Consider the following 17,739-nt stretch of genomic DNA (forward strand, 5'->3'; position numbering starts at 1 on the left):
AAAGAGGCAGTAAAATGGATTTAGAAAATTACTTCTTCATCTCAATAAGCACTGCATATATCTGTATGTAGTGAAGAATGCTGGGATAACAAGTAGCAGCCACAGAAATGTTACTCATTTTTACTCTGGAATAACTATGAAATTTCATATTAAAGTTCAATTTATCCCCCTTATAGCATTAGCCTTAACATTACTGGATACAGTGTCTTTGCCTCAAAAGCAGAGGACTCTTCTTAAAATTTATTTTAGTTTTTTGGCCTGATTTACGTAATGACAGATAATCGACTCTTGCCAGTTCAGTACAACCTACAGGCTCCCAAACCATAACCATGGAACTATGGGGGTGATTCTGACCCCGGCGGTTCCTTACCGCCGGGGCCACGGTCGGCGGGAGCACCGCCAACAGGCTGGCGGTGCACCGCAGGGCATTCTGACCGCGGCGGTTTTGCCGCGGTCAGAAGTGGAAAACCGGCGGTCTCCCGCCGGTTTTCCGCTGCCCTGGGAATCCCCCATGGTGGCACAGCTTGCTGCGCCGCCATGGGGGATTCTGACAGCCCATTCCGCCATCCTGTTCCTGGCGGTTCTCCCGCCAGGAACAGGATGGCGGTATGGGTTGTCAGGGGGCCCCTGGGGGCCCTTGCAGTGCCCATGCCAATGGCATGGGCACTGCAGGGGCCCCCGTAAGAGGGCCCCACTTTGTATTTCAGTGTCTGCATTGAAGACACTGAAATACGCGACGGGTGCCACTGCACCCGTCGCACCTTCCCACTCCGCCGGCTCAATTCTGAGCCGGCGTCCTAGTGGGAAGGGTTTTTGCACTGGGCTGGCGGGCGGCCTTTTGGCGGTCGCCCGCCAGCCCAGTGCAAAAGCCAAAATACCCTCAGCGGTCTTGCGACCGCGGAGCGGTATTTTGGATGGGGGAAGTCTGGCGGGCGGCCTCCGTCGCCCGCCACTTAGAATGACCCCCTATATGTCACTGCAGGGGCCCCGTAAGAGGGCCCCACTTTGTATTTCAGTGTCTGCATTGAAGACACTGAAATACGCGACGGGTGCCACTGCACCCGTCGCACCTTCCCACTCCGCCGGCTCAATTCTGAGCCGGCGTCCTAGTGGGAAGGGTTTTTGCACTGGGCTGGCGGGCGGCCTTTTGGCGGTCGCCCGCCAGCCCAGTGCAAAAGCCAAAATACCCTCAGCGGTCTTGCGACCGCGGAGCGGTATTTTGGATGGGGGAAAGTCTGGCGGGCGGCCTCCGCCACCCGCCACTTAGAATGACCCCCTATATGTCCTTAGAAGATGGTTGTGAATCTGTAATCTGTGTCACAGAGTAGATAATACTGTATAGATCATTCAAAACAGTCAATACAACAGAAGCCATCTAGACAAAAGAACATCAGTCTTTATGTGAGAGCTGTAATGATGCTGAGCAATTCAGATTTGCCTTGTACCTTCTATGGGCACCCACTGCATGGACATGCATATGTCTGAGTCTGAGCATATCCCAAGGTGTGTTGGAGACTTCCTACATTTTAAACAAGCACTGGCAAAGCCAAAAGTTCTTGCATGATGCCGTGCAGCATGGCTGAATTAGAACGCTTTACAAAACAGGCAGGGGAGAGGGTGATTTTGGGGGGGGGGGGGGGGGGGGGGGGGCAGCAAAGTTGGCAGGGAAGGACTAGAGCAGCAGAGAGGGTGAGCGTGTCAGGAAGCCACATGGAGTGAGGGGAAAGAAAAACAAAATGGGTAAGAGCAACATGGATCTTTGGGATAAGTTTGAAGGAAACGGGAGGAGAAGAGGCACACAAGCAAGCGAGAGCAACACTAAGCATGGCAAAGGGGGAGAAGAAGAGAAGTACATGAGAGAGAGCTGAAAAACACATGTACTCTCATGGAGTGTGTTGGAAATGTTTGCCTTAACTGTTTTTGCTAGCTATACAACATTGTGCATTTTATCCCTGATAACCAGTGGTAAAATTCCTGTACTCCCCCTTTCAACATGATTAAATCGGTCCTCATCTAATTGGCATATTTAACAAGTGAACAAGACCCAGTATAAGGTACCCAGGTACTGTTAGTTAATGTCACAAGTGAACTGTAGCACCCATTGTGCCATCCACTAAGTGACAGAGTAAGAATGACTGCAGGCCTGTCTGCTGCATCCTGGCTGTGCTGTTTCAAACTGCAAATTCGGACGCTCAAAATAATCCATTTTGACATACCCAGGCACTGCTAAACATGCTCCCAGGCCAGGTACAAAGGGTTATGGATGCGAGGAGGTGTGCTGTTCCTCTGGCAAGCTAACGATCTTCTCTTTGCCTAGGAATGTTATTAACTTCAAAGAGGCCTCTCCTGTCACAAGCAAACCTCTGCTGACAACTGAGCCGGGCCCATCTTTTTGTCATCCCCCAAGCACAGCAGGCCCCCAATCACAGTGGACCTCTTTTGATATTAAAGTGCCAAATCCTGCTCGACAGGTCTGCTTGGGTTTTTCATTTAACACTTGGTGCGCAGCACTTCAAAAGGTGAAGACAGGATGCCAAAATAATTCTTTTATTTCCAATCTAGTTGCTTAAAACTCAGCTTTATTCTACCAGATGTCTGTTTCTGAGTTAGCAGTGGATACAAGGACTGGCTCAAACTGTGACTTAGAGGTGGGAGGACACTAGGATTACCATAGCACACTCCCCATCCAAACTCCCTGCCCTCAGAGGCCAAGTTTAGTGTGGTCGAAAACGTTGGCTATTTTGAAAAAGCCTTTACCACATTGTTTAGGGCATCCCCAGGGGTTATTCCCATTCGCTACACCATGCCAGGCATAAATATGGCATCTCCAGGCAGCCATTTCAGAGCACTTCTGGACCTGTGGAAGATCAGGACTGAACATGCTTTCTGAGACCTGGGAAGAGCCCAGAAGACTGGACTTGTACGCACAACATTAGCAACAGAAGTCTCTTCAACCATGGACAAAACAGTGGACTTAATGGGTCATAAAGCTGACCTCCTGCTCAAGCTGCAGGGATACAACAAGCTACAAAAGCCCTTTCCCGTAACTACACAGATGACCTGACTACCACGAACATTGACTATCATTAGCACTTTTTAAAATTAAAAAAAATAATAGTATCTCCAGTTCCCCATATTAGATTTGTTTTGTAATGTATGAATTATTTTGTTTATTAAATTATTCTCTATTTTTCTAATTCCATTTGGGATTTTTTTTGTTTTGAATTTCAATTTATTTACTGTATTAATACTGCATAAAAACTTTACGTACTGCCTCCAAGTTAAGTCTATGCCATGGCTATCAGTGGTTGAGCTTGGGTTAACTTAATGTCTTTGAGGGGTCACACTGAAAAGGATTGTGGTTGGTAACTGGGGTGGTTACCTAGCCCCCTCAACTAATAACCCCATTTCTTAGAGTGTATAATCAAATATAAAAAAGTAAGATCTGAAAAGCAAGGACAGAAATATTAAGGACATCCTCCAGGCAAAGGAGAAATACAACAATGAAACCTAAAACGCTTGCAAGCTAATGAATAAATTGCAAGCAAATGAGAGTGAAAGTCAACCAATATTAAGCAATAAAGGGAATCCAAGCCTACTGTAAGCTACGAATAGGGCTTATAGGGCTTTTCGCTGTCTGGTAGGCAAGACCTAAAAACAGAATAAAGGGCATGAGATTACAAACATTTGTTTAGGAGGCATGTCAGTTTACTTTTCCTATAATCACTAAAGTTTACAGAGAATCCTTATGCTCAGTTGGAAGTCCTTGAATAGTCTGGCCTAAAATAGCTTTCAGAACTGAATTGCCTGAGATACTTTTCAGAGTGAAGGTGAAAGTTTATTTCAAAGTTCAGAGGCAGCGCCTGTTAAGGTCTAAATGCTTTTTTAGGCTTCGTTAAGATTCTATAAACTGTTCACAACAGGATTAAACCAGCATCTTTGCAGAAAGACTGTCCATTTGCTGAATTCTAAGTCAAACTATGAGCTGATGCAAGTGAGAGTTCAGAAATATGTAAGTGGGCTTCACCATGCATTCTGTTTCAATAGGTGGCATGAACAGAATATACCTGTGGCAGGATCAGACTTCCATTCATTGCCCAACAAAACACAGTATCATTGAAAACAGAGGTCTCCAACTTCTTCTGTAATAAGAGCTACTTAAGTTCACTGAACATCACCCAGAGCTACTAATATTAGTGATGTAATAGTGATGAAATAGTTACCACTCTATCCAGGATTGTCAGCAGTGATCACATCAGTGCATTAGGCAGGATTTCAAGCAGTAATGTAAAAAAGATTTGGCAATTTGATATGACTGCACATGGGTAATACATAAAATTCATAGATGCAATCCCCCTGGCAATAAGGTAATAATATGAGGGTAATCCGTCTATCCAACTCAAATCTTAGCTTTAACTACATTTTAAAATTCAATCATTTTTTGACAAATATCGCTTATGACTTCTGAAGATACATTTTCGTCTCGAATACATGCATTTTAAATTTAGTATATATATATATATATATATATACACTGGAAGATGCAGGATCACAAGAAAACAACAGCCAGCCAGGGCAAAAATCTGGATCCCAAAGGATACAATGAGCCACAAGAAAATGTAATATCCAAGAAAGAAGTGACTCAAACAGATCTCACTAAAGAACAAAAATATATATTTCTACTACAGCGTTTCAGCTTCCGCCTTCCTCAGGTAGTACAAGATTGTTTGCTCAGTGGCTGCACAGCTGACACTGGTGGATTTTCAAAAAGCATCATGAGTGAAGATTCCAATTGGAATGTGGAATCAATGCAGTCCTGAGAACTCTTAAGATATGCAGAAATCAAGTGGTATTGTCAGTGATGTTCAGTCCATCTGGATGCAGTGATTTTAAACGGTACATCCAGAAATTTTCTCTGATGCCCAGTAGTTCTTCCTTTAAAACATGTTCCACAGGGAAAATCTTCAAATCTGATAGTAAATGGTCCACAAGGTTAAAATGGTTGGCTACAGGCTGGTCAAGTTTCTTGTTAATTATTGCCGATTTGTGGTTCCTGAATCGTGTACGGAGGTCATTTTAACCTTGGGGACCATTTACTATCAGATTTGAAGATTTTCCCTGTGGAACATGTTTTAAAGGAAGAACTACTGGACATCAGAGAAAATTTCTGGATGTACCGTTTAAAATCACTGCATCCAGATGGACTGAACATCACTGACAATACCACTTGATTTCTGCATATCTGAAGAGTTCTCAGGACTGCATTGATTCCACATTCGAATTGGAATCTTCACTCATGATGCTTTTTGAAAATCCACCAGTGTCAGCTGTGCAGCCACTGAGCAAACAATCTTGTACTACCTGAGGAAGGCGGAAGCTGAATCGTTGTAGTAGAAATATATATTTTTGTTCTTTAGTGAGATCATCTGTTTGAGTCACTTCTTTCTTGGATATATATATATATATATATATATATATATTCAACCAAGCAAAAGTTTCAATATTAGTAGGCTGAGCTGCACACAGGGGAGCTATTTACAGGTAGCTGGAGAGCTACTAAGGCTACTCGTTGGAGATACTCGATTTTAAGCAGCGTGATGAATGAACTTTGAATTCTACAACTGAAACAGGGTTTAAATTGCTTACACTAGGAATTAAGCAATGTGTCTAACACTACTATTGTCACTCACCTTGGGAAGTGCTTTCTTCGGAGCGTTACCCCATGAACTGCAGGGCTGGTTGCACTCCTGGGAAGCAGTGTTATTCCACATTTCTCCGTCCTCTTCTTCCCACTGACTGGAACTGATGTTCACGTCGTCCCCACCACTGCCCCAGCCTTCTTGCATAGATTTTGAAGCTGTGACCGCAAGAAAAAAAAAATTTCTATTTGATCATGTCCATGCTGTTCATCGATTCAATTATGGACATCACATATACAATAAGATTTACGGGTATGTATTTATTTTTGCTCCCTTGGCTGTTTGCTTGCTAATATTAGGAGCAGTGAGATTGACCAAAGTCATTTGAGCATGATAAGCCTTCTGACAGAAAATGTTGAAATCTACAAATGATGACATTCCAGACCTCTCTGCCCCCACACACGGAAATAGAATCATCGAGGGTCTCGATGCCTATTGAGAGACCTTTGAATAGAAATAGAACTCTCCATTAAAAAAGTGCAGTACCTCACAAAATCTAATGTACACTTGAAATGCTGCACTATTATACATCAGTGAACTTCTGGAGAGAAAAACAGTCTACAGTCAGATTATATGCGTATCCATATCCTAAACAGTGCATGTAGACTGAGCAATCTTAAGGAAAGGCATAAGCAATTAAGGTAAATAAAAAGTAGTGCATGCCAAATATATGTATTTCTTTATCTCGACAAGAGGGTGTTTTCCGCTTGAAAAACAGCCTCGAAATCAGGTTTCACACTTAGCACGTCTGTCGGCCCCAAACATTCCAAGGAATACCAGGTCAAACAACACTGAGAAGGCAAACCAAATATACAAAACGTAACTGCGAACAATAGGATCTGGGTATGACCACCAGTCAAGAAGCAGCCAAACCAATGACGGCTGTATTCCACTGTATCTTGACCCTAGTTCTGAGTCCAAAAGAGAAACAAACGCAGCACAATAAATAAAACGCTTCGGAACGAAAGCAATATCCAGCTTGGCCGCAGATCGTTAATGGGTACTATTTTGAGCACTGCAAACATTTAAAGCACCTGGATTTTTGTTACTTAAAATGAAACCAGAGAAAGGGTTAGTGCCGTTTAAATACACTAACCCCCTCATTAAAGCCCAGTCTCCAGGGATCATTTGAATGGCAGTAAAAATACACTGTCCTCCATGGGATCCTTTTATCAAGAAGAGCGCACACAATTGCAGATATCTCTGATTTCAGGTTAAGTATTTAACTAAATGATGTCGGAGCATACTAATGTATTACTTAGTCCGCCCTTATGCCTCGTTACTCCTTGCCCTGTATCAGTAATAAACCCATACACCAGTTTAATGTGTTCACCTGGTTTGCACAGTGCTGGGCCAGCGCTTGCTCTTCCGTATGTCCCTGCCGACTCCGCAGAGCCATCTCCCCACCCTGAAGCATTGCTGGGCGGCTTCCCCCACGCCGATGTGCCGTTATCTACTGCAGCAGAGGGGGAGGAGGGTTCTCCCCAAGAGGTGTCAGTCTTTGTATGAACTGAAGGCATATCTCCCCAGCCTGTAGAGACAGGAAGGAGACTGTAAGAGGACAATAACAAAGTTGGGTTTCTATCGCGTTGCATAACGGGATTCCAACGATAAAAAGTTGAAAGCCTAGCAGTACAACACTCCACTTTGCTTCCTTTACTGGGAAAAAAACATTGCTGGGTAGGGAGATAATTATACCCAGGCCTTCCAAGCATTCAAAACCCAAAACAACCCGATCGATGTCACATTAACCAATATTTAAAAAAATTCACTGATGAAGATTAAGGCACTTATGTAAGAAAACAATCACTAAATCGAGTTAGAATGCATCAAACACATGGCAAAATATGAGTGTCCAGTCCGAGAACGAAACAAAGATATGAAGAAAATGTATTCAAACAAGAAAGAAACACAAACCATCAACTCGTCAATTGAGCAGTCAGAGACAAGCCCAGAACATTCTACTCCAATATTCTAATAGTGCACTTAGACATCTTCCATAAATGGTAATACGCTAACACATAAAACGTACATAATTTAGGGCACACTGTACATTTCACCACCTTGCACAACTATTACTATAGCAACCCACCCGCTTTATCCTTATATCTCTACCCTGAATTTCCACCTGAAAGCACTTTACCCTACTTCTATTAAGTCTACCCATTCACACAACACAAACTTTACACCCTTCATCCATTTTAAATGAATTCTGTAAATCGCAGCATCAAATATCCCACACAATTGGCAAGTACAATAGTTTTACCAAGAGGATTCTTGCATCAAAATATTTCCTGAATCCTTTTTTATCTTCTGTCATTGCTGTAGAAATAGTCTATAATCGTATGCCTACATTGTTGCCCAGTGAATTCTTCAAAGCTCCCAAACGAAACTTAATGCTGCGATATAACACGGGATTTGTAGGTTTACAGATATTTCACAAAGAACCTATACATTTGAAGGGGACACTTTGTTCTTCAAAAAATGGCCCTCCATTCTCTGGACAGCCTCAAACTCCATTTATTGCATCACCACCTTTGACTGGTAGTATATACAATGATTAAATATATCCTCTACTTCAATCTCCTGGGAATAGAAAAACAATGCATTTTTGTGTCCCAGATCAAACATTTCAAGGTCAACTGTTAGTAAATAACTAATACTAATCATATACCATACTTACAGTGTATTAGTAGTTCACCTGATGTTTGCATAAACAAAGGTAAGTGGTTTAACATTTTCCATGTACACCAAGACAGCCTAAAGACAATGAATCAATCAGCTAGAGCACTAACCAATGCTGATGACAAATTGCCCAACAACATTGCCGAAGGAGTAAATGGCTCTGCAATGGACAAAGCATTCACAGAAGCAGCGGGGTCTTACCTTAATAGGTTTGTAGTCACACACATTTACAGCATTCAAAAAAGGACCCCATAAAAATCCTGAAGCGTGCAGTGGAGCACAAGCGGATACTGGTTTCTGAGATAGCGAGCTTTCAGCATGTAAAGGTCACAACAGAAACCCTTACAGGCAAGCATTGTATTTTAGCTAACACCATTCTAATGGCTTCAGACCCAGCGTTCCATAATACTGCGGTTTTCAATGATGAGGGAAAAGCGGTAATAAAGTAGGTACAAAAATGGCACCTTGTCGGATACCGTGGTGTTTCAGGAGGTGTAGGTCTACTGAAGCTGGGAAAAATATGGCGACTAGCAACCCTCAGTCACATTCAAAAATTACGTCTTAACGTTTCACTTACTGACAGGTCACTTTCCAAGAAAAAGTCTGTTCGCATAAGCTGCACTGACAATGCATTTATTCCCTAAGTCTGCTATCCAGTCTAGAAAAGCAAGACTGAACATTTTTCAAACAGAATTTAAAACAATACTAAAGCCAAAGCACTCCTTAGTGAACAGCAATTCTAGTTTCTTGGCGCGTCACAGTCACTCTGCTACAGATAACTGTTTTTGCACTGATAAGATGGAGTCTGCAGGGTACACTACACGAACAGATTTCTCATGAGCCTGCAGAAATAGATCACAAGAACCTTTAATCACACACTGATGTACAATGTTGCAAGCCTAACTGAAAAGATGTGCAAATAGTATAGATAAATGGAAATGTTTATAGTGTACAACGCAAAGAGGTATGTATACTTACCACCTGCTTGATAATTCAAAAGCAGAGCACACAACAACATTTTTACAGTGACGGTAGTAGCAATTTTTCTATTATTACTCTCTTGACAGTGCTGATCCCATGATTTTAGGGCTTAACAAATACGGGTTTGCATCGGGAGATGACAATAAAACACTGCAGTGCACCTATTCCACGTAAGCTCAAAGAAGAAAAACGCAACTTTTGACATCTGGAAGACGTCTCACGGCAGACAGACAGCAAATCCTTTCCTTGATAGAAAGTGAGTAATACTGCTGAAAGTACTACTGCCCTATATAGTAGCTGCTCCTTTTAGTTCGCCTCGCATCACAGTGTGTTTTAAACACAGTGTGGTCAGAAGTAGTAACAAATTCTGCAGTCGCTTGTCAGAGCAAATCACATAGGCCCTCAGTACAACCTCGGCGGACTTTTCAAAAGACCGCTAAGGCTGCAGGAGCCAGAATACCACCAGTGCTGGCGGTATTTCTGGCTCCCTATTACAACTTTTCCGCTGGGCCAGCGGACGGTAACAGTGTTACTGTCCGCTGGCCCAGCGGAAAAGTCACAATAAGTGCATAGGCAGTGCAGGGACCCCCGGGGCACCCCAAGTCCCCCTTACCGCCAGCCTTTCCATGGCAGTGTTTACCGCCGTGGCCAGGCTGGCGGTCAGGGACGTAAAATCCCCAGGGCAGCGGTGCTTGCACCGCTGCCCTGGGGATTATGACCGCCAGCCAGAAGCCTGGCGGTAAAGTGGAGGGGCCAGCAGTATGGCCGTGGCTATTGCACCACAGTCATAATAGCTGGCGGAACACCGCCAGCCTACCGCCGGCTGCTGGGTCATAATGAGGCCCATAGTCTCTACCAGGCCCCAAACCCAGTCCTTCAAGAGAAAGGTGTTGTGCCACCTCTCCCACAGTATGACTGCAGACTACTGTGGCTGTATGCACCAGGTGCAAGGTTTTGCAGAGTTAAGGGAAAGCCACCTCTCGGATGACCAGAAGTCAAACATTTGAATTCCTTCCGTTCCGAAAATAAGTATTATGTAAGTGGTTAGGCTTCAGGGTGGACTGATGCAGACAGCTGTGTTCTGACTTGTTAACTTTCCAGCGAGTCAGGTAGTTCTCCAGCTACAGAGCTGCAAGGAGAAGGTGTTTGTGGGTGCATTTAAGTGGATCCCTAAAAGTCTTTTACTTTCCCAAGCCCAGAATTCTTTCTAGGGAAAAGTCATCATGCTTTCGGGAGCACACTGGATTGAGGGGATCTCCTGAAAGGAAACCCAGACATTTCTGTGATCAAAGAGCTGGGTTGTACATTCAAATTACATGTGTCCTTAATTTCACCAGTCCAGGCTTGCAAGGTGCAAAAGGAGTAGAGGAGTCTCCAGATTGGGACCTGCAGATTCCTTCTGTAAGCAGAAATTAGTTGATGTGAAGAGTTTGCACCAAAGGATACCAAACCAATGAGATAAGGTCAGTGGATCTGGTGGATTACTCACTTAAAACAGAAGAAGGAAGTTCACGCTGACAGACTTTGGCCCTCATTTATTTTTGCAAGCCTCATAGCTTCCTATCAAAAACACTAGGCACAGCTCCACTTTTAGCTAATCCAAACAGGATGTGGAAGGTATTGACCACAGTTGTACTGATCTACAGCCCCTTGCTAGGTATACAGTATGGAAGACCATGCTAGGAACAGAAATGCCCATGTCTGTGATGGACAAGAGAAGGAACATTACCTCTTATGGGGTGTGTGTTGAACCACTGGTCTGATAGACTGAGATGTGCTCTTAAGCCCACAAACCCTGGTCTTGGAGGGTTGTATATTTTAACATTTGATTCTGCTGCAATAGGAGCTTGTGAATTAACTTCCAGAATGCATCACCCAGCCACATGTGTATTTGTGATTCATTTACTAAGCAAGACTTAAAGAGGCTTTCCTGGAATTGCTCACCAGGAGACTGTTTTTCATCTCAATCAAACATGTTACGTGTGGGACACAATGGTGCTGTAAAGGCTATCACATGGATTAGATAAACAAATTCAGCTCTCACCAGAATGAGGACTACACATGGCTCAAATGAACACACACTCAGCATTAGACTTCAAAAGGTCATCAGACAAACCACAGGTGGTAATAAACCCAGCACTCATGCATAGCACCAGATAGCTAGAGGACAGCAGTCGCTCCTGTTGTTACCAGAAAGAGGGGACATTTATTTTGGATTTTGGATTCAATAAACCATTCATCCCTCAACTGGTCAAGTGCACTCCACAGATGGTGAAGATGGTCTATAGTTGCTCCATAGGCACGGAGGACATTGTTTGTCTTGAAGGGGGTGTATGTAGGGATCCGTGAATGGTCAATGTAACAATTGTAGTCATGAATGCAGTAAAATTTGTATCAAAAAATGTTTGCAAATTTTATTTCTTTGTGATGATTCTCCCATGAATTGATTCAGGAAATTTATGAGTCCTTACGAGCAACTGAATTGCTCTGGATTTCTGTTATGCCTTTTCTTCTTGGAAATGTTATTAAACAAATCTATATCCTGACCACACTCTCATATCCACTTAGCATCCATTTTGGGGAAGGTGAGTGATTTGCATGTTGTGAGCGTACTAGGTACGGGGACTTTACACACCCCAGGAAACTACCAGAACACAAAGCTCAAATGAGAAAAACACTCCAGCTCTCAGGTGTAGGAGGATAGGAAAATGTTACCAGTAGACATCTGTTCGTGGCATGTAGTACTGTAGATTCATATACTGTGCATAAGCTCGTCATCCAGTGTTGGGATTCGGAGTAGTACATTTGTTTTTCTTCAAAGAAGCTTTTCGAGTCATGGGATCGAGTAACTCCTCACAGTAGTACTGCGCATGGGCATAGAGTCCTTTGTTAGATTGTTTCTCCGTAGGCGGGAAAGTGAAGTAGTGAAAATAAGGAGTAGAATAGAAAAGATGTCAATGCCATGTACCTACATATGTACAATATTTACATGTTAATAAATTGCAACGTCCACACGCGTCCGGGGAGGAGGGAGGGCGCATGTGAATCTACAGCACTACATGCCACAAACAGATGTCTACTGGTAAGTAACACTGTCCGTTCAATGGCATGTGTAGCTGTAGATACACATGCTGTGCATAGAATGTAAAGCAGTCCCTCCATAAAGCGGTGGCTAGCGTGCAAGAGTTGCAAATGACTGGAAGAGTGTTTGAGTACAGCTTGTCCAACATTTGCTTGTTGGCGTGCAAAGACATCTACACAATGTTTAGTAAATGTATGTGGTGTAGATCATGTTGCTGCTTTGCACATATATGCTATAGGTATGTTATCTAAAAATGCCATAGATAGGGGCTTGGCCAAGCAAGATGGCTGGCAGGACGTGTCTCTAATACGCTCCGCCGTCCCGGATTGATCCTAAAGGCATCCTGGGGTGCCAGACTGTCGAGGCACTCCCCAACAACTAGCAGCAGTGCCCTGACTGCCGTGTTGGATCCGCACCACATTCCTGGAGACCGTTGGGCCCCATACTGGCTGGAGTGCGGACGTCGGGCCTGATCTGCAGCGAGCGCGGCCATGGGCCTTGTGTCAGACTTATCTGGTCGGCTCCCCCACCTGACCGGACTTTGTGTTGGTGCCTGTATTTCCCAGGGGTCGGTGGGGTGTTTGAGGGTGGGAACGACAGCTGTACGCTAGAGTGGCCCTGGAGGGGAAGATAGAAACTGTGGCTGTGGAGGTGAACCTTCTTCGAACTGACCTCCGCAAGGTCTCTGATAAGGTAAAGGTGGTGGATGGGTCTATCGTGGACTTGCAGATGGCGGTTGGCACCTTGCACAAACAGATGGCACAGGTTACTTCCACTGTTGGGATGTCAGAGGCGAAGTTGGAGGACTCAGAGGGCAGATCCCGACAGAACAATGTGCGCCTCCTTGGGTTTCCGGAACAGGCGGAGGGGCTCAACGGCGGACGGTTTAGTTGAGCGATGGATCAGAGATGTATTGCAACCTGAGGGGTTATCCAAGGTGTTTGTGGAGCACGCACACAGGGCACTGGTTGCTCCTCCAAGGGCCATCATTGCACGCCTCTTAAACTATAAAGATAGGGACTGTATCCTGCGCACCGCTCGTAAAATTGATAGGGTTGTCTTTGAAAACTGCAAAATCTCCATTTACCCAGACTATACGAACAAGGTCCAGACCTTCAGAAAGGGGTTTTTAGAGGTGAAGGCCAAGCTTCGTGCCATGAACATCAGATACAGGGTCTTCAGGTGAATAGGAAAAAGTTGCTCCTGTTTCCTTTAGGGTCATTATGTGGTGCCCCATTGGAGGATTTGCCGGTGGTGGGGCTCAGGTGGGAGCTCGAAAGTTTTAGATATCTGGGCATATGGGTCACTCATATGACGACGGCGCATGTGACAAACAATGTTGAGCAGGTGGTGACTGGAGTGCTCTGTTTTGTTCTGAAATAAGCTGCCTCTCTCAGTGATGGGGAGGGCAGCTGTGGCCAAGATGGTGTTCTTCTGCGGTGTCTTTATCTAGTGCAGAATTCTTTGTTTCCGTTGGAAGCTCGGCTTTTCAAACGTCTGGACAGTTTGCTAATTACACTGGTCTGGGCGTCGTAGCAGGGTGGTGTTATCCAAGCTGCAGATGGACATGGACGACGGAGGCTTGGCAATCCCTAATGTAAGACTCTATTATTATGTAGCACATTTACAACATGCTGCAAAGTGGATGACTCAGTCAGATAATTGGGAGAAGCGACAGTTCGCGGGCATGTCTGGAGGAGAGGCGTGGTGCATGTACTGATGACGGTCGGTCAGAGAATGCTGTCCCCTACCTGGTCAAAACTACTGCAGAGATATGCGAGCAAGTTGTTAAGAAAGTGCTTGGACACGCCCCATTTGATAGGAAAGTGAAGATTTGGAGTCTAGCCCCTTTTAGGAATATGGACACTCTAATGTCAATGGATGCTTGGAGAGTGGAAGGCTGCTTGGTGGCGGGTTAATTATAACCCAATGGGGAGTTTATCTCCTTTCAGGAGGCACAAAATACGTTTGGTTTGAGGGCTGGTCAGTTCTATCAGTATGCCAAGTTGGAGAGTGTGGCTCGGGAAATCTGGTCTGGATTCCCGGTGGCCCCCCAACATCAAAGGTGTTGAATGGGTTAATAAATTGGGGCAAGGATTCACACTTGATTACCCTGTTCTTTAAAGCGCTACGGGGATCATGCAGGGGTGGAGTGTGTAGTGCGCAGGGCCTGGGATAGAGATCTGGAGGATCACGTAGAGGTTGTGGAATGGGATATGGTCCTGGTGTGCACCATTTCTTGTAACAACAGATTTAAGCTGTTGCATTTTAATTTTGTTCATCGTGTATATCTTACACCTGCTCGTCTTCACAAGATTGACCCGACAAGAGATGTCTGAGATGCGGGGAGATAGGTGCCTCCTTTCTCCACTTGGCTTGGTCCTGTAGGGAGGTGCAGCGATTTTGGTGGGTAGTGGTTCAAACGATAGACGGGTCACCAGTTTGGGGCTCGAAGCAACGCCTTTGACTTGTTTATTAGGTGCACTACAGAGACCATGGGGAAGGCGCGTCCCATATAGATTTGCACAGCTTGCACTGGAGCTGGCTAAAGCATTGGGTGGCTATAGGCTGGATGAGTACACGCAGCCCATCCATTCCTAACTGGGTCCGTGATGTACTGGAATAGGGTGTTGCTGAAGAGCAGTACATGAGGATGACACGTAGGGAGGAGGGGGCACTGACTGACACAACGGCTTGAGGTACACTATTAGAACGCTTCACAGGGGTAGAGGAGTCCAGCTTCGATTGGAGCACTGATGAGGACTGTTGACCAATCAAATGTTATGCTGTTCATAAAAGGTGACAAACAACTGTGGTGATATTGTAATGCTGGTAACCGCTGTATATGAACGAACTGGTTACATGGGAGTTGCTTGGGTATGGGAGGTGGGGGTATCTACTATTGCAATGATTGGATTTTCTCCATATTTCTGTCTGTATATGTCATCTCCCTCCGTTCAGGGGATCAGCAGATATTGTGGTATCTTGCAATTATATGCACTGCACTATTCTTGTTTTTTATAAAAAAAAAATGCCATAGATGCACCTATTTTCCAAGTGGGAGTGTGCTCTAGGTGGTACAGGTAAAGGTCATTTGGCTTTACTACAGCAAGTTTCAATACACTGGACTATCCATCTAGCTATAGTTGCTTTAAATATAGGCTCTCCTTTGTGTGGCAAGGAAAATGCCACAAAACGCTGTTTTGTTTTCCTAAACTCTTTTGTTCTATCTATATAATAAATAAGAGCCCTTTTAACATCAAGAGCATGTAGAGCTCTTTTTGCCACAAAATCTGGTTGTGGAAAGAAAACTGGCAATTCCATTATCTGATTGATATGGAATTGTGAAACTTCTTTTGGAAGGAATTTTGGATTTGCTTTAAACACAATTTTTTCTTCATGAATTTGAAAGAAAGGTTCTTCTAAAGTTAAAGCTTGGAGCTCACCGACATGTGTAAGGGAAGTGATTGCAACTAAGAAAGCTAATTTCAACGAGAGGCATTGTAGAAAACAGGAGTGAAGTGGCTCAAAAGGTGGACCCATGAACCTTGTGAGTACAATGTTAAGATTCCAAAATGGAGTTGAAGGAATTCTTGGTGGAATTATTATTTTCAGTCCTTCTATAAATGCTTTGATCACTGGAATTCTGAACAAAGAAATATACTGTCTGTTTTGAAAATATGCAGCTATGGCTGCTAAATGTAAACAAATGGATGTGTAAGCTAGATTTGCTTTTTGTAAATGTAGTAAACAACCTACGTCTTGTACTGTTAGCTTGAGAGTGTCAATGTTTTGTGTTTGACAACAGCAAACAAAACATTTCAATTTTGCTGCATAATATTGTCTAGCTGTGGGTTTGCGTGCTTGTTTCAGAATATCCATACATTCCTGTGCTAATTGTAAATAATAAAACTCTATGACCTCAGGAGCCATATTGCTAGTTTGAAGGATCTGGGATTTGGATTTCTGATTTGACCCTGTCTTTGTGTCAGAAGATCTGGTCTGCTGGGAAGCTTTTGAAGTGGAACAACTGAGTTCAAAAAGTGTAGTGAACCATGGTTGTCGTGCAATGTGGGATGTAGGGGCCACCAGGATCATGTTGCGGGAAGATTGTTGGAGCTTCCGGACCAGAAAGGGCACGAGTGGGAGAGGGAGAAAAGCATAAGCAAATATCCCTGACTAACTCGTCCGTAGAGTATTGCCTTTGGATTGTGGGTGAGGGTACCTGGAGGCAAAGGTTTGGCATTTTTTGTTTTGGTATGTGGCGAATAGGTATATTTAAGGGTTCCGCACTTTCGGAAGTACTGGTGAAGGACTTGCAGGTGGAGTTCCCACTCGAGGACGTGCTACTGCATCCTGCTGAGCAGGTCTGTGAAGTGATTGTCTGCCCCTGGGAGATACTGTGCCACTATGTGAATGTGGTGATGAGCTGCCCATTTCCATATTGTTTGTGCAAGATGAGACAGTTGATAAGATTGGGTCCCCCACCCCGCTTTTGAAGATAGTATATGGCAGTCATGTTGTCTGTACGTACAAACACCATCTTGTGTTGCAATTGTGTGAAGAATGCTTTCATTGCTAGGAATACTGCTTGCAGTTCCAGATAACTGATGTGGAAAGGCCGTTGAGTGTTGTCCCATTTCCCTTGGACTGGGAGGTTGAGGAGATGAGCTCCCCAACTGGTGTTTAAGGTGTCTGTTGTGAGAGTGATCTGAGGTACAGGGTCTAAAATGGTTTGTGGTGTTCCAAAATGCATAGAGTAAGAAGTACTGCGGTCCAACAGCAGTAGATCTTCCATCTGACTTTGTGCCTGAGACCACTGACGAGAGAGACATTGTTGAAGAGGACACATATGAAGGTTGGCATGAGGTACGATGGCAATACAAGATGCCATCATCCCTAACAGTTTTGTAACAGTTCTTACTGTGTAAGCTTGGTTCTCTGTTAATGTAGCAATAATTGTCTGGAAAGCCTGAACTCAGGCTGAGCAGGGAAACACTAGTCCTAAGTGTGTTGAGGGTACCTCCTAGATAGGGCTGTACCTGCAGGTGCAGATGATATTTGAGGTAATTTATGGTGAATCCCAGAGAGTGTAGGAGACACGTGAGTTGGGTGTGGCTTTGACACCGTGTGAATGAATTGGCTTTGAAGAGCAAATCGTCCAAATAAGGAAAGACATGAATTTGCTGTCTTCTGAGATGTGCTGCGACTACCGCAAGGCATTTTGTGAATACTCTGGGAGCAGTTGTGACTCCGAATGGTAATAACTTGCATTGGTAATGTTTCCCTGCA

The 17,739-nt window shown here is 44.2% G+C and overlaps 1 protein-coding gene across 12 annotated transcripts in view; it reads right to left on the minus strand.

The window, feature by feature from the left end:
• TNRC6C (trinucleotide repeat containing adaptor 6C) overlaps positions 1-17,739 on the minus strand; it is a 700,889-nt gene that overhangs the window by 391,928 nt on the left and 291,222 nt on the right. For 9 of the 12 annotated variants that reach the window (XM_069200257.1, XM_069200258.1, XM_069200251.1 and 6 more), the window contains exons 6-7: positions 7,033-7,230; positions 5,691-5,857 (exon numbers count right to left, since the gene is read on the minus strand). In XM_069200257.1, the coding sequence (XP_069056358.1) occupies positions 5,691-5,857; positions 7,033-7,230 (365 nt within the window). The remainder of the gene's footprint in view (positions 1-5,690; positions 5,858-7,032; positions 7,231-17,739) is intronic. The other 3 variants (XM_069200259.1, XM_069200261.1, XM_069200260.1) reach the window with 1 other exon arrangement.

This window comes from Pleurodeles waltl, chromosome 7 (assembly GCF_031143425.1).
Source record: "Pleurodeles waltl isolate 20211129_DDA chromosome 7, aPleWal1.hap1.20221129, whole genome shotgun sequence".
NCBI lineage: Eukaryota > Metazoa > Chordata > Amphibia > Caudata > Salamandridae > Pleurodeles > Pleurodeles waltl.